General features: G+C 42.4%; 1 protein-coding gene and 1 pseudogene across 1 annotated transcript in view; one reads left to right on the top strand and one right to left on the bottom strand.

The window, feature by feature from the left end:
* Window positions 1–25,941, bottom strand: part of EME1 (essential meiotic structure-specific endonuclease 1) — a 72,664-nt gene that overhangs the window by 23,000 nt on the left and 23,723 nt on the right. The window contains exons 2-6 of the mRNA XM_086930818.1: window positions 7,818–8,599; window positions 7,243–7,370; window positions 5,637–5,726; window positions 780–901; window positions 72–210 (exon numbers count right to left, since the gene is read on the bottom strand). Of these exons, the coding sequence (XP_086786944.1) occupies window positions 72–210; window positions 780–901; window positions 5,637–5,726; window positions 7,243–7,370; window positions 7,818–8,574 (1,236 nt within the window). The 5' untranslated portion in view covers window positions 8,575–8,599. The remainder of the gene's footprint in view (window positions 1–71; window positions 211–779; window positions 902–5,636; window positions 5,727–7,242; window positions 7,371–7,817; window positions 8,600–25,941) is intronic.
* LOC147702174 (large ribosomal subunit protein uL3m pseudogene) lies at window positions 20,022–20,646 on the top strand (annotated as a pseudogene).

Genomic DNA, 25,941 nt, shown 5'->3' with positions numbered 1-25,941 from the left:
TTATGAAACAGTGAACCTACTGCATGGCTGCCATTATTCCACAATATCTCTATATCATCCCATCAGCTTACCTCCTCTACGTCCACCCTGGAGAGAACAGGGAGGGTGTCCTGCCCTCCCTTCTTTCTCCTCTTCTTCGTTTGCTCCTCAACAGCAGCTGCACCAAGCACCGCCTGACGCAGCTGCTTCTGAGCCTGAGTCTTCTTACACCTGCAAAAAGAAAAAGACATTTCAACAAAGTAGAAATATTTGCAAAAAAATATTAGGGCATTCATGAGCTCTTCGCGGTACCTTCCCAGAACAAGGTGAAGCTGGGCTTGGAGTTGGAACTACCTTCTGCTCAACACAATAGGGCAGAGTGAAAGCCTACTGGCTCTCAAGCCAGCCACAGTTCCCTCGTGCCATGACTGTTCCAGCGCAAGGTGCTGTAGAAATGCAAGACTTGCCATTCTGGGCCGCTTAGACTGGACAGAGCTCCAAACTCTGCCCTGCTCCAGTAGGATAATGGTCTGGAAGCGGAGACAGGACAGAGCTCCCATTCCCTACTTCACCGCGAAAGAGGTGCTGGAGGACATAGTGTAGAACCAACATGGCATCTTCTTTTTCCCCCAAGTACAAGGCATTATAGGGAGGGTATAGAAGCAGGCAGGAGAGGAGGCTCATAAATCATACATCTCCCAACAGGACACACTTCAAGGATATGGAAGCATACAGTAGCAGCTCACAGCTCCGGCCTCTCCCAGTATGAGGCACTGTAGCAAAGAAAAAGTTACATTTACTTGAAATATTTCTCCATTTCCATGACAACAAGTGCAGTAGATTTTTCATCACTTCTTTGCAGGAGCCTGGCGGAGAAGGTCCTCAAGGTCTGCAGTCCCTCCTCCTGGACACTTTGGTGTTCCTGTGACATAATATGAGAGGGAGAAGTCAGCACTCTGTGTGAGAGAGCCCTTCGCTGCACCTCGGGAACATGCGAAGCCTCTTATACATACTCAATTCTATCAGTAGGAAGGTTGTCATTACTTTGGGCCCTGAAATACTTATTCAAACTTTGATTTCCTTTGGTTTTGCAAACCTTGCATGGACTTACTCCAGGTAATACTTTCAAATGCAAGACTATAATTTCCACAACTGTTCTCGATCTTAGCCCTCCTTCGCCTGCACTGCTTTCTCCACCCTCCAACTCCATGAAGATATAAATCATAACTGATGCAGGAAAGTCTCCCTTAACAAGTCGCTGTTCTCATCTCCTGAAAGATAGCTCAAAAGCCATGACTCTATGGTGAACCTGGAGCTGATGAATAGAAAACTGACACACATTTGGTGAGAAAATACCTTCAGGCATCCCCACGTACCGCTGTGGTGTGTGTTGGGGTCATATAGTTCAGAGCTGATGGTGTCATATAGTTCTCAGAGCACCAACGAAAGCATCACAAAGAGAATATACATTTAACAAGAAAAGTTCCCCAATTCCACAGTTTCACAGTTATTCTGCACAGTTACTGCAGAGTAATTCTCAGATTGAGCTCCCTCCACTCTTTCAAGAAGATCTGTGTCCAGCACAATGGTGGCTGCTATACCTTTTAAGAGGTATGGAACTTTGAAGGTATGTCAGCAGGGTATGCCCAGACGGCTTTATTGGCACGGTATGCCCAGACGTGAGTCCCTTGCACACTTTGCCACTGGATTCAAGCTAGCCTGGCTGAAGACAGCTGTAATGCCAGAAACCAGTCCTATGAAGCTTGTTTCCGGTTCAGGGAAGACCTGGCTTGGCAGTTCAGGCTGGACTGTTCCCATGAGGCACAGGGTCAAGACTGATTTGCATATAGCTGTGTCTGAACTGAGGTGGTGAAGTGAGCGAAAGAACGATGATGGATTCAACCCAGATCTGTGATTGGGGGCGAGTGTCTGAAATGTTTCAGCGCTACTCCATCATCTCCTTGTGTTTGCATTACAGATCTGAAACCCAGATTGTACCTCAATCCTACTCTTTAACCTGCCCTGAAGCACATCCTACTGTTCCAGTACATGGATTCACTGCATCTCTATTCTGCCTGCTGACTATATTGCTTTCCTTGCAATGGAATCGACCCTGCAGCGCACCCTATTGTTCCAATACTTGGATTCACTGCATTTCTATTCTGCCTGCTGTGTATAGTGCTATCTTTGCAATAGGACTTGCAGTCCCCAACCTCCTGCAGCCCTTCCTCTTATTTTATTATTCTAAATGCACCTCTTCCAAAGCAACTCAATCATAAGTAGCGGCTCCTGGAGGGAGTGCTGCGGGGCGGTGAGGCAGGGGAGTTGCAGGGTGATGGGTAGTAAACTCTGGCCTACGGCCGACCGGAGTTAGCTAACGAAATAAATAAAACAAATTACATTGTGTGCGCCGAAACGCCATCAGCGGTGCAGGGTGCTCGATTTAATTTGTCATATTTATTTATGTAGTTTGCCAACTCCGTCGGCCGTATGCCGGAGTTTACTACCCCACACCCTGCCCCTCCCCCTCCCCCCGCCTGCAGCACTCCATCCAGGAGCCGCTACTGTCAATCATACCATGCAGCACTCCACACCACTGCAGTAGTGGATCGGGACACAAACGCTCTATCAATGTGCCTAGTTGTGTTATGCACTAACCTCATCTGCTCCAATACAGCTCTTTATTACACCCTAGCTCTCACCACCAGCACCCCAATTTAGGGAGTACAAATACCTGTCAATGCACCTCAATATACACCATCAGTAACCCCTGCTCTACCAATATTGGAAAATGGAGACCTATTAGGATGCACCTTAATACGGACCTCAACAACACTTTTAATACTGTGCTCCAGACTCATCACTGCAATGCTGTAAAGTCACACATTATAAAGCAGCAATGTAACAAACAAGGTCTCTCAAGCTGATTTTTGTTGCACTAGAAAAATACCTGTTCTCACTAAAAACTAAAATAATAGGTCAATAGCCTTTAAATGTTCAGTTGCTCAGTTGATGTGGGAGGTCCTGCAAAGTGCAGAGCTTACATAAATTAGCTCTGGTTGACATCCCTTTCCACTCTTTTTCTTAAATATCTGTGACTGTGACTTTAAACAACAAATGCTACAAAAACTCTAAGGCTAAAGACATGGTTCAACTGGAACAGAATCAGTGTCTTGCCTCTGCTACAATAACGCTATCTTAAAGTGCTTTGGTGAAACAACTGCAGGGACCCGCTTAGAATACAGATTCAGGCTCCACACAGTCAGAGATGTTATGGGGAAGAGACAGAATTCGATGCAGACTCATCCCAATCTCCTCTGTGGCACAATTCTTTAATCCATGCACGCCTCAACCCGCTAGGCCTGGTTTCTCGTTTCCTGATCAATGGCCTACTCTTGCTCATATTCGGTAGTACAGTTGGCCCTGGGTCTGTCATCCTGGCTGTTCCATGCCTTCAAGAGGAATGACACATAGAAGTTGCCCTTTTCAATGTCTATCTGTGCTAATGCTGCTGCATCTCCTTGTAAGTCCACTAAGAGTACAAAGTTAATAATCAAGGGTGATTACTGTATCACCCCTAAGGGGCAGTAGCCAGGGGCAAACGCAACCCAACGTATCTTCAAGTTTTAAACACTAATTCAATCTCAGGAGAGTACATCTTATCTGACCTTTCTCTGCCATCCTGACTGGTTGCAAGTGGGCGAATGGGAGAGAACGTGGGTACCCATGAAATACCCAAGCAATGAGTTTTGTGATTTTGCTTGACACATTTAGTCCAGACTTCCTTGCCAGTTGACAACACTCAGGGAAAGTGGAAGGTAGCTTGGATATTTGTGACCGGATAGATAGTCTGACTCTGTCAGGGGAAATGCTTTGATGCACTTCCATTAATCTATAAGGTCTCTTGGACAAAGCTCCAGGAGCATGCAGGGAGTCATGTCCTCAAGCAGAACAATGACAGTCTTAACGAGAACTATTTTGTTCAGGAACTCAACACACATTTTCAGGCTCTCCATTGTCTTGTATAAGAGGGCAGTATTAAACTTCAACTTGGGGATGAGTGCATCGCCAGACCAGAGATTTAGAAGCATGGCCAAAATCAAGCAGCACCTCTGATGCTCAAGGCCACTGGCAGTAAAAATAATACGCCCACAAGTCGATTAAAAACATTAAGTTCTGTAGTGGAGCAGGTGGCTTCCCACGCGAGGACTCTTAATATTTTTTTAATTTAGTTTTCGTCATCAGAAAAAGCAATAACATCAACCTCATAATGGTTCTTTAGCAGCTATACATGGCTCTTTGGGTTGACTCCCATGCCCTAAGCATCAACACAGCAGACAGTTTAGTACAGATTTTACATACAGCAAGAACGTTCCAAAGGTCTTGACATTCCAGATCTAATGGGTACTCTAGGATGCAGCATGTTACACAGATGTTTACCTCATCATTCCATCCAGCCCATAATATTTTTACCTGGGTGCCCCAACACTCAAGAATTTTCAGGGGGCACCCAAAGCCCTCGTAATCCACCCTTTCGGCTGCCATACAGTGCTCCATCCACTTGTGACCTGGTGGGTTAGTACGAGTCCCAGGACTCTTGTGCCCAATCTCATTTTGTAATCCTTAGTTCTGGGGTCAGTTCATTTCAAAGTCAATCAACTTGGCAAGAAATACAAACATTGATACAGTGGGATATGTAATTCCTAGAACTCAAGAAAATTCCTCCATACTACATTTCAGAAATGCTGCACCTCGCTGCAGATACAAACTGTATGCTAGAAGTTACCCTTCTCCACTTCACATCTGAGGCAGTCACTGCTTGGAGTAGACCCGACTTTATACAGCCTACTCCAGATATAATAAGCTCTATGTAGTATCTTTAGTTCTACCAGTCAGAGGCTCTTCACAATCACCACCTTCTAAGGACCCTCAATGACGTCTACCAGTGCGTACCCTCCAGCGCACTTAGCTCTTTCTGACAATCGTGCCCGAGTTTACGTAGGCATTTGAATGAACTATTAAAAAGCGTTCTGTATATCATGTGCAAACTTTCGAAATAAAAACAGCTTGTTGTTAAATCATTAATTCCCTACATGGCAGTTTGATCAGACCTAGCTAAGCTATTAAAGTGACCATGGGCATTCCAGATCAAGATAAGAAGCACGGATAAAAGAACATTTTAGACATTGGCAAACCTGTGATCCTTCCACTAAGCCCCAATGCTGCACACCTCCAGGAGCACTGCTCCTGGGTCACAGAAACAAAAGAAAGCTGCATGAAAACAGACAACAGGAAACTTTCGAAAGTGGTGCTACTACCCTACATCAGAGCTTCAAAGAGAAGATAACAGACAAAGTTAACAAATTAAGCTTCCTCAGGGAGACTAAGATAACAGACATCAACACACACACATAAGCTCGTGTTGAGACAAGAGAAATGCAGGTGAAGGCAAAGACTGTCAGTAATGATATAATTTTCTTCACATACTTATTGCCATTATTCTACACTCATGCCATCAGCATCAAATATGCAAGATTCAACCTCCAGCCACCTGCTGCGCATGGTTATGGTCACTCTTCCAGCGCCCGATACCCCCAAGTCCATCTACAAACTGATGAAGAGTGATTTAGTGTGAGCGCAAGAGGAAATGATCTTACCTTCCTGGAGTTCTGGATCATAGTGATAAAATCTTTCTGGGGCACCAGAACTAAGAGGCTTGGGTCGTCAACCCAAGCACTTTCTTCTCCCTAGATAGAGAAGAAAGGCAAAAGTCACATGGAAACCTTGGTAGCAAAGCACAATGGACCGAGATCTGAACCCAATAGATGAAATCATCAGTGACAGTAGCAGAGTCGGATCTACAGAGCTCTGTGCCTTACAGATGCCATCAGTAGTGGGAGTGTCATGAGCAGGCAGAGAATAATTGGAGCCCACCGTTTAGATGACATCAGCAGCAAGAGGAGCTAGCAGCTGGCCAGGAGAACCTTGTACCACAGATACTTTCAGAAGAGACAGGCAGTGTCTGTACCTCATAAATAATCAGCGGTGGGTGGGCGTGGTGGGATGTCAAGACCTGGTCTTCAGCGCTGTGTACCCCAGATATCAATAACTGTTAGAGGAGCCAGAGCCAGCCTCTAGAGCTCTCTTCCCTAGGAAACCATCAGCAATGAGGGAAGTCAAAGCTATCAGAAACAAGAGCAGTAATGGCCTTGTCCTCTGGTGCTATAGGAGTCAGATAGAGCTCTGAAGATCGTAACTTCCATCTCAGTAAGGTAAGTCAGAGCACTGCCTACAGAAAGTTGTTTCTCATGGAAATCATCTGCAGTGACAGAAGTCAGAGCCTGGCCAGCTGAGCTCTGTTCCCCAGACACAGTCAGCAACGAGAGGAACGTATCCAGCTTACAGTTTTGTATGCGCCTGCTGAAATCGAAACTGAGGATTTCAACTACCGGGGTATGTGATGTGAACACCCCTTCTTTCCTACATTCACTTTTAGGAAATAAAATGAACTTTGCTCTGTGTGTCTCTGTGTCTCACCTCTTCCTCTCTATCCATTGTCAGAAAGGGTTTTAGCTATTTGTAATCAAAGGAAACTCTTTGTTTCTCCCCAAAGATCAGTCCTGTGCAAAACAAAGAATGCAGGAAGCCAAATACCAATGTATCAGCCTTCAGGTCTTCCCTTATGCAATTCCCAGCGGCATAATTAATTACATATCTATAGATGTGGTGGAAATAGAAACAAGTGGCAATGCTTCTTAAGAACAAGACATGTCATATGAAAAAGAATGAACCCCCATATGTAGCATAATACTGCACACTAGAAGACACTATGAAAAAACTGTGCTCCCTACTGCAAATATGGAAGTAGGTCTATTGTCTGGCACTCCGTTGTTATCGAATGACAGGCATAGAAAAAACAGGAAAAGAGATTCTTGGAGAAGAGACAGATCAACACTGGCAGTCAGGAACGTGGCATGGAAGAAGAACATGTACATCTTCTATCTCAGACAGGTTCTATTCCTGCCTCCTGCAAAGAAGCGTCCAAAGAATCTCTTTGTAAACGGATATTATGAAAGAGAAGCAGGCTCGTGGTCAGGTTCCTTGAAGATCTCTAAACCGGACAGGATAGGTCATTACTAAACACTTTACAAGTCTGTACTACAAGAATAGCATTTATACCAGATATTGGACACTGGACGAGTCTGTACTACAAGAACAGCATTAATACCACATACTGGACACTGGACTAGTGAGGTCTCCTACCTGCAGGTCTGTTGCTCGCCTCCTCCAGGAGATACTGTAAGGCACCGGCCGGGTGTTCACTACACAGCTGCACTCCATGGTCTGCAGGGCACTGAGGAGAAGCCCCCCACCCTCCATCTGCAAGACAGCTGGTGGAAGGGGGAAGGACCATAATTTACTTAGACACCACCAATTTCACCTGAAAGAGAGCAGAGTGAGAGGTCTCCCCACCCCTAATCCAGGCCTACAGAGAGATAAGATCATAGTATCTTATCAGGATCCAGCCCAACACACCTGCCACTCATCTTCAAGATCAGAGGGGTCAACACCAAGCATCTGCCTAGTCCACTCCCTGACTTTCTGGGTCTCTGCTCTGTCTTGACCACTCCCCTTTTCTTCCCTCCACACCACCTGTGGTACTCACATTCCTCTACTTTTATACAGTCATCTTCCCTTCTACACCACCCTAACCTTCCTCTCCCAACACATTTTCCTTTCTCCATTCAACTTCAACTGTTTCAGTTTTGGACCTCCGCTCTCGTTTTCACCTTCCCAATCCCTGTTTTTTTTACCCAACTCCTGAAGTGCAAGAGTACCTGGATCAATCAGCACTTGCAAGTGTTTCATGCACTCCTCTGGTCTTTGTGCCTTTAAAGCCTCAGCCAGTGCCTTTTTCTTTGCCTTCTCCTGCTCCACACTCTCCTTTCTTTCTCTGAGTTTCTCCCGCTCTTGCCTCTTCCTTAGAGCTTCCTCGTGTCCCTTCTCTAGCTCCTCCACACTATGCTTAACTTTCTTCTTTGGAGGACCGATATTTAAGCTTGTCGGCTGGGGAATGAAGTTCGACCAATGGGACTGGTGAATAGGAGACTTGCGCTGTCTCTCCTTGGGGGCCCTGGGTACTGCACCCTTTTCACTGATGGGTAACTGCAGGGGTCTTTGAACCGATGATGCCTTGGCTGTCTGAGCTGTTTCGTCCACATGCTCTGAGCGGAACGTGGAGCTTATAGATGTGGACACTGGGAAAGAACCACTAAATAAGGTCTCTGCAGCTGTAAATCTGCCCTTCAGCCTCTCTGAGAGGGGAACAATTTCTTCCTCTTCCTCACTTTCGCTGCTGATCATTGTAATATCCTTGAGACAGGTGTTGACTGGGGCATAATCCTCAAGAGCAGTGTAGGTAATGTTTCGTACAGGAGAAGGAGGATGGGAGGTTTCAGAGCCAGAACTTTCTAGCATGATGACGTTGTTCTTTGGAAGAGAACTGTTGCTATTTTGCTGCTGCAGGAAACCGAAACATGGCAGTTCTTCATGGTCACTGTCACTGAGCTCGTCAAGAACATTTTGTGGTCCCATCTGATGAATGCAAACTTGTTCACTTCTGCAAAGAGAAAACAGTCACTAACTTATATCAACAAAAGGAAATCGCAGTGGGTGACTAATCTTGGCGAAGAGCGCACACTGCCAGTGATTGGCTTAAGTGTTGCAAAACAAGTAAATTGACTGCTATCAGTGTATCGATACACGATTTGACGACTCTTGAGGGAACACACTACTTTGCTTTCATACAAGGAGGGTGGACTTTGCCCTTATTTATAACTTGTAAGGTTTACAAGGGACTATTATTCCTACAGCCCCTTGGAACCATATTCCTATGACCTGTATCTGGAACACGTTGATGCATGCATGAGGGTTTGAACCTGTATATGTGAATTGACTGTGGATGTACTTTATTTGCATTGCTTCGAAGACTGATATAACGACTGATATTTACTTTTCTGGTGCTTGGAAATCTATTGTTGTTGTGCACTATATCAGCCTTGAAGAAGTGAAAATCCTGCGTAACGCGTGTTGGCTACTTATGACTTGATCTGTTGTAACCTTGTATGATTATAATGTCTATGTGTTAAAATAAGCAAATATAAATATTTCAAGTCATTTAAATTACTGTCCTAATTACTGTCCTTTGGATTGCTTTTCCTATTCTCGCCACTACCCTTTATTTAAACCCTTGTAATACGCTAATTCAAGAATCTTCCAACAAAGTAGACTATGACATAAAAACAAAATCTACCCAATTAGAAGCATATGCGAGACAGAAGTACCCTGATTGCATTAAACAGAACAAGGTGTCAACCAGAATACAAATCTGTTAATGAACAGGAATTAATATGACACACAAAGTCAAAATAAAATTAAACCAATATAAATTTGTAACTCAGTTGTGGGACCACTAGAAATCCAATTCACTTCTATTTCGTCATCTCGATAGAGCAAGCCAGCAGGATTTGAGCTTCCCCGCAACTCTGATTTAAGTCAAGCACAACATGAGCCCAGTTACAATGGACCTGTTTCACGGAATGGAGAAAGAAAGGGTGCAAGACAATGGTGCCAGGGTACTTTGGAGAAATAAGTACAGTCCTTTTGTCCAGATTGCACTTAACGAGGGATCAAAAGATGGCTGTCATTTTAGAGTTTAACCACAAAGTAGAAATGGTCCTGTTGAGAGAAATAGCTTCTGTGGTACAGCCCGGGTTGCATCCTATCACTGCTGTTGGGATAGCGTCAGGTTGGTTCTGTTCTCTACTTCTTCCTGCCACCCCTCTCCTTCAAGGCCAGATGAATGACTGATCCGTTTACCATGTTGTAGAAAGCCAAAGAATTTGAATCTTTGATGAAAATGCCTTCGTATTGAAGTTTCTGTTTTCCAGCAGGCATTCCGGTTGCTTCATGTATCTTAACCTCAATAACAGACACCTGGTCTGTGAGTGGAAAAGTAAACATCAGCCCCTGTCCACCTAGCTTCCATTCGGTCTTATCTTGCATGTTAGGAACTTGGACTTTGACTGTAACATCGAGAGCAGTTTGAAACAGCTGGCTGAGAGCTGTACCGATATTTTCTGTGTATATGAAACTGCTATTGGTAAGAAGATTGGTGAGGAAGAGATCCAGAAGCCCAAGGAGAAGGTTACATGGGAGGGTCATTCTGGGAGTATGGCCCGAACAGAGCAGGCTGCTCAGGCCAATATTACGCTGCAGGAGCAAATTGAAGCCGTCCACAGACCAAGGGCTTCGTACCAGAGGATGATAGCAAGAACTAGATCGGACCCAGCAAACCCAACGAGAATCAACAGACTCCTTCGCAGCCCCACTCTAAGGCACCAACCCCACCCACCTCCTCTCCGTCAATGTCTTCCATGCCTCAACCACCCCCTGTGCGTCACCCACCTTTGCTAGCACCAGTCCCTTCACCAGTGCTGCCACAGCCACCCTCGACGCCGCCTCCAATTCAAACTACAGTTATGTCTGCTGTTCCAGTTATGCCTCATCCTCCCATGACTTCTGTAGTTCGCCTGCCACCTGGGTCAGTTCTGGCCCAAATGCCACCCATATGACATACACCACGGATCAATGTCATGCAGATGCAGCACAATGCTCGGGCCATGATGGGCCCCCGTCCACCTCCAATGATGGTGCCAACATTTGTTCCTGCACCTCCTGCCCCAGTGCCTAATCCACAGATACAGCAGGTGCCCCCACCACCCCCCAGGGAAGATGAACCTTCATCTAAGAAAATGAAGACGGAGGACAACTTAATGCCGGAGGATGAATTTTTGCGCAAGGACCAAGGGTCCAGTTACAATGAAAGTCCAAGTTCCTAACATGCAAGATAAGACAGAATGAGGTTGCTGCCTTTTCAATCGCACATTATAGCACTTTGCAACAAGGCTGGTATGTGTGAGGACCGTTCTCTCCCTGGCTGCTGTATTTTTTACAGACTAGCTGACCAGCACAGAACATCCTGGCAGTGCTCTTATGTTAGAGTGGTACTGCACTTTGTTGACGGTGTGGCCACATGTCAACATATGAATGATAAGTAAAGGGAAAAAACCCTCTCCTACCCATTCTTAACCTACTGTTCTCCCACTCTGCACTGGTCTCTCAAAATAGTGGAATTGAAGGAGACCAGAGTATATGCAGAATAAGAAGCCAAGAAAAAAAAAGAAAAAAAACATTGGACAAAAAGCAGTATGTTTGGATTAAATGCGGAGTAATATCCGTTCAAAGAACAAGACTAGCCCGGGTGGCTGCCCTACATACCTCCGTAGTAGAAGCGTGTCTGGACAGCACCTTAACCGGTCATCATGTGGTGCCCCCAACGCAGCACAACCTACTGCAGGAAGTGGTCTTTCACAGCAAGTTCGGGGTAAGTCCTCAATGTTATTATCGGACCCTTATTGAAATCCGTTTGAAATCCTTTATGCCCATGCCCTGCTCTTTCCATAACCAAGTCTGATACAAAGAGTAAAACAGCCCTGATGAGAGATCAGTGACACGGTGCCTGATCTCGAAACGTGTCGGCACTTTCTAGGGTGGAAGTTATTGTCATCACTATGATACTAGGACCGGCTGTTCCAGTATTAATTTGTCTATGAGCCATTGATTTGCTTATAATTCCCCCTAAAAAATTGTTTTTTCTCATTTTTAGGTCGAAGCCTGCATTGCAGGGCATGGCCCTGCTGCAGGCAAAGACTTATTGTGAACAGGGGGATTTCAGTACTGCGTGAAACCACGCCCCCTTTTTCCATTGGCAGGCCTCTGGAAACGGAGGAATGCTTTTCATTGTCCCTATTCTTTATTCTCAATTTTTCACAATAGAGCGGTGCCTCAATTTTCCCGAGCAGGACGCCGGGCGAGGTGAGGTCTACTACCCACATAAAGTTGGGTAAGTATTAATTTCTTTGCAATTCAGTTCTTTTTTTCCCATATCTAAGTTAATGGGTTATAATATGTATACTCTCAGCTCAGCCTCTTCTGTGGGGTATAATATAGAGTTAGAATTACTCTATGTGTGTTCTGGGCACTTTTTGCTTGGCAAATGTGGAGCTCTTTATTTACTATAATTTGTATGTGGTTCTCTACTATGCTTTTTCGTAGGTAAGGATCACAATATCCAACATCCCTGGAAACATTGGGGCTCCAAGGTCCGGGTAGGATGTTCATATTCTTGTTATATAAAATCACATTCACATCTAATTCTCTGTGAAGTAGTATTTTCATCTTAATTTGGTCCTGAAGAAAGCCGGATAACACTTCCTTTTGGCTGAAACATGTCGACCGTCTTGCACAGCCTCACTAAGTAGTCATATTGTCAGACTACTAGGCGTAGTTTTTTACAGTTGATACCAGAGCAATACTCATTAAAAATAATTTTTGTTCTGGTAATCAATTTTAATTCACACTTACTTACACACACTGCACCTCATCAGCAACCTATTGAGAATAAACCTTGGATGGAGACAACTATTGGTATCCGCAACTATACCGTCACATGATGGTGTGGATGTTGTTTGGATCCACAACCCATCTCATATGAGGACACTCCGCCATTTGGGTGGTCTGATGAGAATTTTTCAACCACCGATTATTCTCTTTGGTTAGCTTTTCGATCTCATAGTTTGCCAACAACTCTACCTTAGGGCATACCATAACACCTCATCTTATGACCCAGGTATTCCGTTTTGTAGTATAAAGTAAAATATATATCAACAGAATAGTAAAGAGAGAGAGTGGTGCGAGAAATGAAAACAATAGACTGTTAATTAATAAAATTATTAAGGGGCTATTCCGGAAATTAAAAGAAATTAAAAAGCAAGGTTGCTTTTGGTATTTATTGGATGGTAATAAGGATGTTTAAATTAACCTTACGTGATTTGGCTTTTTACAGGAACTGCAAGCCATAACTCAGAACTTTGGGACATATATTCTGGGACTCTTAGTTTGGATTTTGTTTTCTTTCCTCTTTTTTACATATGGGATTTGACTGATCTACTTTAATGCTATTTTTAACGGTGCAGGCATTTAAAAGGATGCATTTTGTCTACAAGTTGCCGTGAAGCTAAGTTTTCAATATAAGTGATCTACAAAAGAAATACCCATAGAACGCTAAAAGCTTATAAAGTAAATTCTGAAGTGCAGGTTGGTAATGAAATTGCAGAAGGGCGGGCGGTCGGTCAGAATGAATTTCTACTAGTCTACAGCGACTCAACTGAATGTGGAGGTCATATAAAAAGCCTATCAGAATGAAATAAAGTCAGGTGTTCTGTAATCTCACTTCATGGAGCAATACAATTTTAACATATTGCTGTGATCATAGAAACGCTATCACAGAATTTCCCTCCCTGATATAGACCACATTATTTGAACATACCAATATGATTTTGAAAATAATTGATGTGGAATTGCAAGACAATATCTTCGTATATGGCTAAAGATAGTTTTGTTAGACACATGGTGTGGCAATGAGTGACATATTTTCACCATTATCGTCAAATCTGTGGAAACTCTGACCACCTAACATAACAAACAACATCTTTTACTGGGACATGTACACTGACAATATTTTTATAATTTAGACTGGAGCTGCAGAACCCCTACAGGTTCTCTTCCTGTATTTGAACAACAATGATTACAACTAGTGCTTCACTAATAATTATAGTTGAAGAGCCTTAGATGTTACACTGTATTTGAAGGGCAAACACAATGCCTCTAGACTATATAGAAAGCTCACAGCGTGTAATATTATCGCAAATTCTTCAAGTGCACATCAGAAACCACAAATCTCATCAATCCCATTTGAGGAAATTACAAGATTGAGACACAATTGTATTGTTGGTACTGATGGAGCGAGGTGGAGAAACAAAATTTTGTATACCCCTCATGAAATAATTTGCTCATAACTGTATCTTTTATTAATTGTATGGTGTGGAAAATACTAATCAACATAGTATAGAATGCACACATAAATACATGTGGAAATACTAATCTGCTTGTATGGCGAAAATATAACTAACTAATTAATGTTGTTGTCGTGATGTGAAATAATGCAAAAGCTCCGAAATTAACAAAAGCGGCATAAATGTGCTTTTTGTGCATGTATTTGTGGCAGAAACCGAAGGATAAGGGAGCATAAATTGCATATGTGTCGCTTGTTTGCTAGGTAATAACTAACAGGGAAACCTTAGTAAGAGGGGAGGTAAACAGAATGGTTATATTTCCATAATTAACATTATTTTGTGTTTGTTTCTATGATAGTTCCCATTCTGGCCTGTGAGGCCTAGTGAAAATATGGCTGCTCTATTAATTGCGAATAGAAGATGAACTGAGCATGCGCAGCCCAAGTCCGAGTTTGAATGCGAGCGGTTTGTGCATGAACGAAACCAGTTCAAGGCCAACATGCCCTGGAAGTCCTGATGACTGCCAAAAGGAATGGACGTTTGAGTTACTGAACGTGGGAAAAGTACATGGAGTTGCCAGTTGAGGATGTGACTAGGCCAAAGACTTTCCTAAACAAAGGACTCTTTAAAATTCAGCTGACACAATGAAAAGTGAATGTTAGAATGAGGAGGTGATGCTCATCCATCCCAAATCTGTCCAATCAGAATCCGAGTTCGTGTTGATAGTTACTTTTGTAGATAGATAAAGTTAGTGAAAAAAGGTATATAAAGTCATGATTTTCCTTAAGAAAAAAACTCATCTTCGATTTCCTCCTGAGATGCTGTCGGAATGCTGATTTTCCTGAGATGAATTTTCTTCTCGAATAAATGTTTTATTTCTTTGAATGAGAGCTGAGCTTTGGGTGAGTTATTAGTTAGGGAAGTTAGGAGAAAATGACATTTTTGGGAACTATCTGTTTTTTCCTAATATTTGTGTTCTGAAATCTAAATAATAATGTCTATTTCCGAATCTCTAAAATAAATAAAAATTAATATTTGAAATAAAAATTTCCTTTTAAAAAGTTACTTTGAATAAAGAAATAAATAAAGCGAATAAACTGTTAGACATGCTAAACTTTGCTTTTAATAAAAATTAGATAAATGGAGAATTAATCTGGTCTTGTATTTTCCTACGCCTAATTTTTTACTAGCAGATTCGTCGACCATGATGGTGGTGTGTCTAAATAAATGTCTTGTTAATGAAAAGCCATGGTAAACTAATTTAAACTGCAGGTGTAAATAGTATAAATATTCAGTCTAGTTTTAGACACTCCGCTATGATACAGCAGCTCTCCTTTGAATTTCACCGATCCATGAAGTAGGCTGGAAGCTGTTTTATGAGTAACTCGCAGTGTTATGGGCCCCACTGATGAGTCAACGTATGATTTTGTACTTCCGGGAAAGTGGACATGGTTTTAGAAATTATTTCCGGAGTAGCGCTGCATCAGTAATTAGCTTGGTAGCAGAGCATTGGTTGCTATAGAATTAGTTAGGATTATGTATAAAGTGTTATATAAGGGTTTTGATGTACACAATTAGGACTAACACCTGTTGAGTTCGTATTACGTTATATGTAGTCCTGAAAAGGCTTCAGAGGATTGCGTGAAGCTAGTCACTCTGTCTGCAGGCAGAGGAAGTGTGGCAAGTGAAGTCGTACATCACATAGTCTGTTTAAAAAAAGTAGTATTATCGTATACTGCAGTGGTACCGTCGTATATCACAAGTGGTGTCGTCGCACATCACAAGTTTAGGGACTTTACGTGTGAGAGAATAAATGCATAGCAAGGACAGCCTATAAAATCTTAGCCTTCAAGTACAGGGATCATTGCGTATCCTGATTTACAACTTACTGCTGGGAGAGTAATGGAGCTTAACCCGAGCTTGTGAGAAGGGTAAAGGTAGAGGTAAGCGCTACTTTATCGGCGGGTGTAAAATTGTGTGGTAGAGAAGAGGTGAACGCTGTCTACTGGAAATACAGAATACTTGTACGACTGAAAATTTCTATCACTTTGTTTAGCGAAACCGACGAATGGAGTTGTTTTGTGTAAATTACTAACCAATTCAGTTGTATATCTTGTAAATACGGCTTCTCGATAAATCCTGTAAAGGAGGGGTCAGTCGGCGCTGCAAAAGCCGGAGCGCTGGTGACGTCAAAAGTGTTGCGCAGGGATTGGTCCTTGTGACCAAGACAGAGTAAGGGCTGATAGGTGCATCACGAAAAGCAGCTAAACTATTGGTTAAGCACTAAAGAGACATATCTTGTTCTAATTGGTACGCTAGTGTAAACCGTGCTGTGATAGGTTGGTGTTACGGAACAGCAACAGAAGAGTGCGCAATCTTTTAAAAACAGGGAAATTACAGAAAAACGGATTACTATTACGAAGAGGAAAAGAAGAAACCTTCATGGTTTAAGAAATTGAAAAATGTGTTTGTGAAGGATAAGGCGATAGTAACAAGAGAGGGAAATTGACTTCCTCCGCCGAAAACGCCTGCTTCCTACATGTTGTCAAAATATGGATACCATACATGTGTTTGGGTAGAGAATTGGGCAAGGTATACCAGAAATGACGGTGCGTTAGCCTTTCCAGAGGTCGGATCTTTCAATCTGGCAGTTTTACGAAATTTGAGAGAAAGGATGATGAAGCTTGAGCCGAGACCTAGGCCGACTCAATTTGAAGCTTTAGTGGAATGGGAAGATGAGAGGCACGAAATGGAACAAGAAAGATTGGAAAAGCATATTAGACCAAGAGGTAGATTGCGTGGATTATGGGGAGACACATGAGAGTAGAATGTGCAGAAGGAGAAATGCTGACATGTGTGATGGCATGTATCCAGTTAGATTAGTGGGTAAATATGAAGGGCGGAAATGTACAGAAAAGAAGAACAATGCGGAAACAGGAGAGAAGGTTATGGTGATAGTGAATCAGAAGATGCTGTACTGGAAGAAATATTAAATAGGAGACCGCCACCATATCAACCAGGTTCTTTATGGACTATACCTAATGCTCCAGCAGTAGAGGACAGAATTAATGAAACACCAAGGCAATTCCCAAATTTTAGAGATATACTACAAAGAGTAGAAGTGAGATATAATCCAAACACCTCAATGACAGAAACAAGACTTACTGGTACTCCCAAACAGAATACTGAAAGAGGAAGCATAGATAGAATAGAAAAATGAGTTGAGGAACAAACAAGTACTGCTGAATATATACGATTTACAAATGAATTGACAGAAAAGATACAAGAGCTTACGAAAAATATAGAAGCAGTAACAGTCCCAGTAACAATAGGACCTGTAATCCCAGTGTTTGAAAACCAAAGAATAAAGCAAAGTTTGCAAAAGGTAAAAGAAAATATTTATCCAGATGTGTCAGAAATCAGACGAGCAAGTAATGTAAATCCGCCTGACTTAACTTTTAATCAGAGTTTACCCTATAAATATGCAACCAAGTAGAATCCGATTCGGCTACACCTGAAAAGAGTATTGAAAAACAGATTTAACGCAGACTCCTATAGGACCGTCGGAACAAGAGTTAAGTGATTGGCTTAAAACTTTGAAATTAAAAGAGAATGAACCCAAAGTATTAGATGTGGCAAGGTTAAAAATCGATTTGGAAGAATTAATTATTGGAACAATTGGAACAGACAGATTGAAAACATACCAAGATGATGAGCTCATGTTCATGTGCAAAAGTATAACATGGAAAGCGAAGTCTGTACATGATCAAGAAGGATTAGCAAATGAATTTGAAGTAGAATTCGCAAAGAATAAAACATTGCAGAAATCCTACAGAGTAGACTTTTCAGAAAAAGACATTGAAAATATGAATACTGCCGGAAGGATAACTCAACTAAAATAATTGATTGTGCTGTTACGGAAATGGGTGGGATGTGAATAAGTGGAGAGTGAAATGGGCAAAGAAGAAAGAAGAGGCTAGTGATAAAATCTACATTAGTGTTCCCAGTCAGAGAAAAAGAAACACCAGTAAATGAATTTTCTATGAGAGAAATACCGGGAGGAGGATATGTGCATGTTCCTTGGAGTAGACAGGATATACTATCATTTACAAATGATTTCCCCAGATTGAGAGAGAAACCAGTAGAATGATATCGACAGGTAGATCGATTTGTAAAAGTTTCAAAAGTACTATGGGTTGATCTGGATGGATTATTTGACATAGTTGTGCCAGCAGACTTGTGGACTGAATGTAAAATATCTGTAAATTGGCAGAGAGAAGAATATCCTCGTGATAAAGTAACAGGTGCTCAGTATCCTGAAGTTATGCGCAAATACGAACAAGTGATAGTGTTTTTGAAGAATAAAATTCCACCAAAAGAGATCGTTTGGGTCAAAATAGACAGAACCACACAGGAGCTGAAAGAATCTGTACATGCATTTTATGAATTATTGTTGTGGGTGTTTAAACAATACAGTGGATATGAAGAGTTGAGTAAAAAAGACATGAGTCATTGTATATATCGATTCGTATATGGATTAAGGCCAGAAATCGGAGACATGATCAGGCATAGTATGATAGGATGGCAGTCGAGTACTGTAGATGATGTTTTAAGAAAAGCCAACTATTGTAGTGAAGATGCCAAACAAAAGAAGCTAAAAGAAAAAGCTATGTGGGCACAAGTGAAAGTAGCAGAACAACAAGTAGCACAATTGGAAAATAAGAACGCTGATGCAAGTCAGGGAAAATGTAAAGGAAATTTCAACAAAACAAAATTAGTAGGGAATATAGAAGAGCTCAAGAAAAAGTTTCTGTGTCATAATTGCGGCAGAATAGGGCATTTGAGAAGAGTGTAAGTATCCATCAAGAGTTAATCCCGAAAATACATCATTGAATCCACAGGTGCAGCATGAGGTAATTCAGCAGCAACCGCAACAGCAGCAGATCGTTTTTAATTTATTTATTTATAAAGTTTTATATAGCGCGAACTTGATCCCGAAGGATATCAGAGCGCTTTGTAATTTTACAATAGTTACTCAGCAAAGTCAGGTACCACAACCCCACTTCCACACAGTGTAAATCAACAGAGATACAGTGCAGAGACAGGATTCAGCGGAGGCGAGCAGGTAAATAGATCGCCTAGAGTGAATGTGAATTCCCAGTATTAGTTGCAAGAGGAAGGTGGGAGTGAATCGGATGAAAGTTTCTGACGGTGCCTGAGAGAGGGAGAATAGTGTGTGTTTGGAGCCACTCTTGAGGTAGATCAGTCTGGTCCATTCGTAAACGGAAAAGTGAATGATGTAGAAATAACTTTCCTAGTGGACACTGGTGATACCAGTTCCACTGTTAGATCAGTGGAAGTACAAAATCTTCCCCTCTCGGGAGACCACATCCAAGTTGTAGGTGTAGCTAATAGACAGATTAAAACCTCATTGACAAAGCCAGTTGAAGTAGAAATTGGAAATTTCAAAGACATGCATCGATTTGTGGTGTGTGATAGCAGTCCCGTAAATCTGTTAGGAGGAGTGATCTTGTGTAAAATGAACTGTGCCATATACTGTTCACCAGATGGCATAGAACTGCAAACTCCAGATGAAGACAGCTTGTACAAAATGATCATGCTTATGATTGAGGCAGAACAAAATAAGTTGTTTCCTGTGTTTGATCGAGACAAGATACCTGATGAATTGAAGAAAGTAGTGAAAGAAAAGGTGTGGGATTTCACAGGAGAAGAATTGGATTAATGAAAGACGTAGATCCTGTAAAAGTCTCTATAAAACAGGGGTATTCAAACTGTAGGGCGTGACCCCCAGGGGGGCCGGGGAGCGATAGGAAGGGGATCGCGCATTCCCTTCACACTTTTGCCCGGGCCCATAGCTTCAGCCCCCCTCCTCCCCAATCGTGTGTCTCAGCCCGGGCTGCTGCAGTGCAGCTGGAGCTGCTGGGGGCCGGCAGGGCAGTGTCTGGAGTCTTATCTCCGGCACGTCTGAGTTTTTCAGGTCATTAAGGACCATTAGCATATGACACGGATCATCCTTCAGATTCCTTTTGAGTTGGTCTTGTTGCAGTAAAACTGGGAATGGTGCTGCTTTGGATAAAAGATGGTGAAAGACATGCTGTCACAATTCTTAAAGTACAAGACTGTCATGTCATCGAGTATATCCCAAAGGATGAATCCAGTGGAACCGCTCCTTACCTAATTTGTAGGGGGAAAAAATCTATCACCTTTTTATAAGAGTGAGGATGTACTCGAGCGGTTCAGAGAGGTCGGGGTGCCACCCAAGCAGAAACTCACCCGTTCGTTTTAAGGTGTCCGACAATGCCATATTTAAACCAGGTACTCCGCTTTATGCTGCCCACTTCCGTGCAGGAGTTTGTGGATATCACTGCAAAAACAATTGGTAAAGGTTTCCAAGGAGTCATAAAAAGATGGGGATTCAAAGGGCAGCCTGCTACTCATAGGCAGACAAAATCACACAGGAGACCAGGAGCTACATCGGCTGGAGGAGTTCGAGACTCTGACTTGCCTCCGTACCGAAAACTCAAAGGAAAAGCTTCCATTCCCCACTTATTTTGCTGATGGAGTTGAAGAGTTGCCTGAAGACCTGTTTGATGAAGATCTTTTCCAGTTTAACCCCTTCGATGCGTGTGACGGAACCATTCCGTCATCAGTCACGGCTGAGCTGTGCTGATGACGGAATGGTTCCGTCACGACCACACCCTGTTCTGGAATGTCCAGCACAGGGGGAAAATTCAAGTAGCAGCCAAGGTGTTAATGAGCCCTCAATCACATATTCCTAATGCTGCTGGCATTGTTAATGATGTAAGCTGTAATTTCCCCGAAAGAGATTGAGAATTGTGAGGTCCCCTCCAAGTCCCACGTTTGATCTTCAGAACATGTCAAAAGCTGGTTAGAAAACAACTTTATTTATAGGCTCCAGTTTACCTTTCACTTCTTCTTTAACTGTTTTTATACATCTGTTAAAGGAAACCTAAAACATTAAAATTGAACTTTTCATACGTCAAAAAAAAAGACCATTAGCATATTTACATACCTTTTGTAAACTGGTTACAGAGGTGTGGGGGGGGGGGGGGGATTCTAGTTCCAGTACCCCCTACATTAGCATTTTACATTTACTGGGGTAGTGTGATAATGCATTTCATGAAAAGGAATATAAAGTAGAGTTGCCAAAAGAAAATGCCAGCCCTGGGTTGTTTAAAGAGCCTGCAAAGACCTCCTCTTGACACTAAATAGAGTTATAAATAAAAAATATGTATTCATTTGTTATGTGACTTTTCTGTCTTTGTTCCCTTTAATTATCAGTCATTGAGGGAGCCCTAGAACACAATTAAAAGTGCTTTCTATTTATATTTGCTGTTCAAAGTATGCACAGATAAGTGCTGAAAATACAGCTTTAGGTGACTGCTTATTTTTGTACCATCTGGGACATCACAATAATGAGCTGGCAACCCTAATCATAGGACTGGGTGTGCGACAGCAGTGATAGGGGAAGAGAGGGAGTACTGGGGTGGGTACTGAGCAGTGATTAATTTGTAATAAAACATGTGTCAGGGTCCTCACCAGTCGGCCACTGCAACTTTAACCACCCACCAATTGCCTTGCTTGCCCAGCCAATGACCATACCTATGCAACTACGAACTATAACACTTGTACAAGTGTGACTATTCACACTATTTCAAGCCTCCAAAGCTATAAGAATGGCATGAGTGTCAGGAGTTTATCATTTTTAATGTATATTAAATAAATAAACAGCTGTTCTGCTCATCTCTAAATTACAAAGATTAGACAGAGCCATCAAGTGGCAGACTCTCATAGTGCCGGTGTGCACAATTAGGTGCCATTGCCAAGCACCGGAAACCACCTGCTCAAATTAGGCACTGGTGCTGAGGTAACAGGGAAGATGGACATTGGTTCAAGAAGGTGTGGAAGAACAAAGGTGTGGAAGATGAATGGGGGACTGAACAGGTGTAAAATACAAATAGACAAAAATTTGAATGGAGAGACTTGAGGTGAATGAGAAGTGCTGAGGGGCACAGGAGGTGACGGGCCAGAGAGGCCATGCGATAAATGCGAGACTGTTAGAGAGGAGGGCAGTGAAAAGACAGAATGGCAGAAGGTGGTTAAAGGTGAAGTGAGAGGTTGAATAGGGAGAGTTATGAATTTGTAAAAAGGGGTGATAGAAGTGGACTGCAAATTGAGAGAGGGATCCGGGATTAGGAGAGGAGAGGGGGTGAGAGGAAAGCAGCAGAGGTAAAGTGCTTAACTCTGCACAAGACCGCCAGGGTTTTAAGGGACCCCTGCTGGTCCCGGCCAGGGCCAGGTGAGCTTCTAACATGGCAGCACGTATTCCAGTGGAGTGGAAGGCCCATCATAAAGGTTAAAAAGACATATTTCTGATGTTATTTCTGCTTTTTGGTTATAAACTGGTACTGATAGGGTGAAATCGTTTCTCAGTATTACTGTGTGTAAAAATAATGTAGCAATGCTAACCCAAAATACGAGGCATCACATAACATTATTTACATTTTCTTCCCACACAATTTGGTCAAGCCTGTCGTGTAATTTGGTCCTCACCTGCCTGGTAATTCCAGTAGCCCTGCCTACAGGTTTGGAAAATTTTGTCAGGAGGGGGTCCTTATGCCTGAAAATGTTGAATGGGGGGTGTCGGCATCCTAAAGTTTGAAGACCTCTGCTATAAAAGAAGGTGTGAGTTACCCGAACATTCCCTAATACAAAATGACAGCAGAAATAGTTGAAGGAATAACTCCAGTGATAAACAAAATGATTGACCAAGGCATACTGAGAGAGATAGAAAGCAGTCCTTGTAATTCACCGATAATGGGATTGAAAAAGCCAAACGGAACATTTAGGATTGTACAGGACCTTAGAAAGGTTAATAAAATAGTTGTCCAATTGTACCAAATCCAGCGGTGATTTTATATCAAATTCCTCACGATGCAGAATGGTACACTGTGATCGATCTGTGTAATGCATTCTTTACAGTTCCATTGCACCCAGAAAGCCAGCCGATTTTACGTTCCGGTTCAGAGATCGTATTCTGGCATGGTGACGAATTCCTCAAGGGTACACTGAAAGTCCATCTAGCTTTAATCAGTTGCTAAAGAAATCACTAGAAAGTTTGAGCATGCCTGGAGAGTCTTTATTGGTTCAGTACATTAATGATCTCCTAGTGGCATCGAAGACAAAAGATGCATGTGTAACAGATACTATTGCATTGCTGAATCATTTGGCAGAAGTGGGACATAAAGTGTCTCCATCTAAATTACAATTTTGTCAGCAAAAAGTGCAATACTTAGGTCATAAAATTGCCAAAGGAATCAAACAAGTCACTGCAGAAAGAATTAAAATGATACAAGGAATGCAGCCACCAAAAACCCAAAGACAAGTAAGAATGTTCCTAGGAATGGTAGGTTACTGTAGACAATGGATTAGCGGATTTTCACTGGTAGCAAAACCATTACAGAGACTAACCAGAGCAGATATCAGAGACCTTATAGTTCTGACCAAAACTGAGATGGAAGCATTTGAACAGCTAAAAACAAGCTTGTGTGAAGCACCAGCTTTAGGGATGCCCGACTATGAAAAAGAGTTTGAACTGTACTGCAGTGAACGAGAAGGATGTGCATTGTCAGTGCTAATTCAAAGATATGGAAAACTGAGAAAGCCGATTGCATATTTCTCATCTGTTTAGGACCCAGTTGCAAAAGCTTTGCCAGGTTGTCTAAAAGCAGTAGCAGCTACAAGCTTAAGTATAGAACAAAGTGAAGGAATAGTGATGGGATTTCCTGTGAGAGTGTATGTACCTCATTCTGTGGAGATTCTTCTCACTAGGGCAAAAACACAGTATTTGACCAAAAATAGGATGACAAAATACGAAAAGGTGATCCTGGGAGCAGAAAATGTGACAATCTCTAGATGTGTCAACGTAAATCCTTCTACGTTATTACCTGATACCATGGAAACTGAAGTAAGGAATGAGGTTGATCACAAATGCCTAGAGGTTCTTCAATACTGTACCAAACCAAGATCAGACATCAGCGATGAAACATTCCCTGAATCAGATTACGTGATGTTTGTTGATGGTTCGTGTCTGAGAACAAATGAAGGTGTTCTGAGTGCAGCATATGCAGTTTTCACTGTGGCAGATGTATTGGAAGCATCTTGTATTGAAAGGGATTCGTTCTGCTCAGGTAGCAGAATTGATTGCTTTGATTCGAGCATGTGAACTGGGAAAGGAAATTAAAAGTTACCATAGTGACTGACAGCCAGAATGAATTCGGAGTTGTCCATGATTACGGACAACTGTGGTCCCAAAGAGGTTATTTGACTTCTGCAGGATCACCAATACGTAATGCTGAATTTGTGAGAATGTTGATAGATGCAATTCAATTGCCTGACAAAATTGCTGTGGTGAAGTGTGCGGCTTACAAGAGGGGGGATGATTATATCACCTGAGGTAACAGGTATGTAGACTCAATTGCAAAGTACTGTGCTAAAAAACTTGCATCCATCAATTGGGACAGGGAAAAGGAGCATGTTTCAAGTTCTTTAATGCTAACAACAGTAGTTGAGACGTGGCAGGTAGTAAGGCAAATGCAGGAAGAAGCTGATGAGTCAGAGAAAATGTCTGGTTAAAAGGCAGGATGCAGACAGAGAGAGTCAGATGAACTTTGGGTTTACAAAGATGAAAGACCAGTAATGCCCGATAGCATGATTTCAAACATGGCCCGAATGTATCATGGTCAAGCTCATGTTGGAAAAGATGCCATGCTTCGTCTATTTAGACAGATGTGGTACAATCCTACGTTCAGGATGGTCGCTGAAAGCTTATGCCAGAGATGTCTGGTATGTCAGCAATTTAATCCAAACAGAAAAACAATTGTGAGTTTGGGGACCATAGGACGGGAGGGAGGTCCATTCACACGAATGCAGATGGATTTTATTGAACTTCCACCTTGTAACCGACTCAGATATGTTTTAGTGATCATTTGTTTGTTCTCTCGATGGGTAGAGGCTTTCCCCACGAGGAGAAATGATCGGCTAACTGTTGCAAAATTGCTTTTACGTGAGATAATCCCAAGATTTGGATGTCCAGTAACGATCGAAACTGATCGTGGAACCCATTTTCAGAATGAGCTCATGCAAATGATCTGTGAAGCACTGAACATTCGTCAGAGACTGCATTGTGCTTACAGACCTGAGGCTTCAGGAGTGGTTGCACAAGTGAATGGAACAATAAAAAACTGAATTGCAAAAATGTGTTTGGCTACAGGACTAAAATGGCCAGATGCCTTACCACTTGTTTTGATGACCTTGAGAAGCATACCTGACAGAAAAACTGGATTAAGTCCACATGAGATTCTAATGGGCAGGGTGATGAGGCAAGCATTTGTACCAGTTAATAAACTGTTGACCATTATTGATGACATCATACTGGATTACTGCAAAAACCTGTCTGACGTGGGGACTTCTGTGTTTCATCAGGTGGGAACTAAATCAAACACGAAAGAGAAAAATCCAGCTCATGATCTAGTTCCTGGAGATTGGGTTTAGATAAAAGTGCATCGCAGAAGAAACTGTCTGGTGCCTCGTTGGCAGAGACCAAGACAAGTCATATTGGTTAGCAAGACTGCAGTTAAATGTGCCGAAGTGAAAGATGTGGGTGCATGCAAGTCACATAATCCGTGTGCCTGAACCTGAGAATCCAAACGAGGAAGGTGAAAGCACAACTGATTCTGACTCTGAAGGCGAACCAGAGAGAAATCCAGATACTGAAGCTCGACAAGAACGTCGACATCTGGAAGTATCAGATGCTAGCTCTGCGTCTGAAGGAGAAACTGTTGAAATGCCGAATTCTGAAGATCAATCTGAAGATCGAGAATTGGTAGAAATTGGCACCAGTAAGGACACTGAGCAAGGTGAAGACAAAACTGGTGATCAAGAA

This window comes from Lissotriton vulgaris, chromosome 7, assembly GCF_964263255.1.
Source record: "Lissotriton vulgaris chromosome 7, aLisVul1.2, whole genome shotgun sequence".
NCBI lineage: Eukaryota > Metazoa > Chordata > Amphibia > Caudata > Salamandridae > Lissotriton > Lissotriton vulgaris.
Note: the sequence above shows the minus strand (reverse complement) of the source record. Positions and strands in the feature narration are given on the sequence as shown.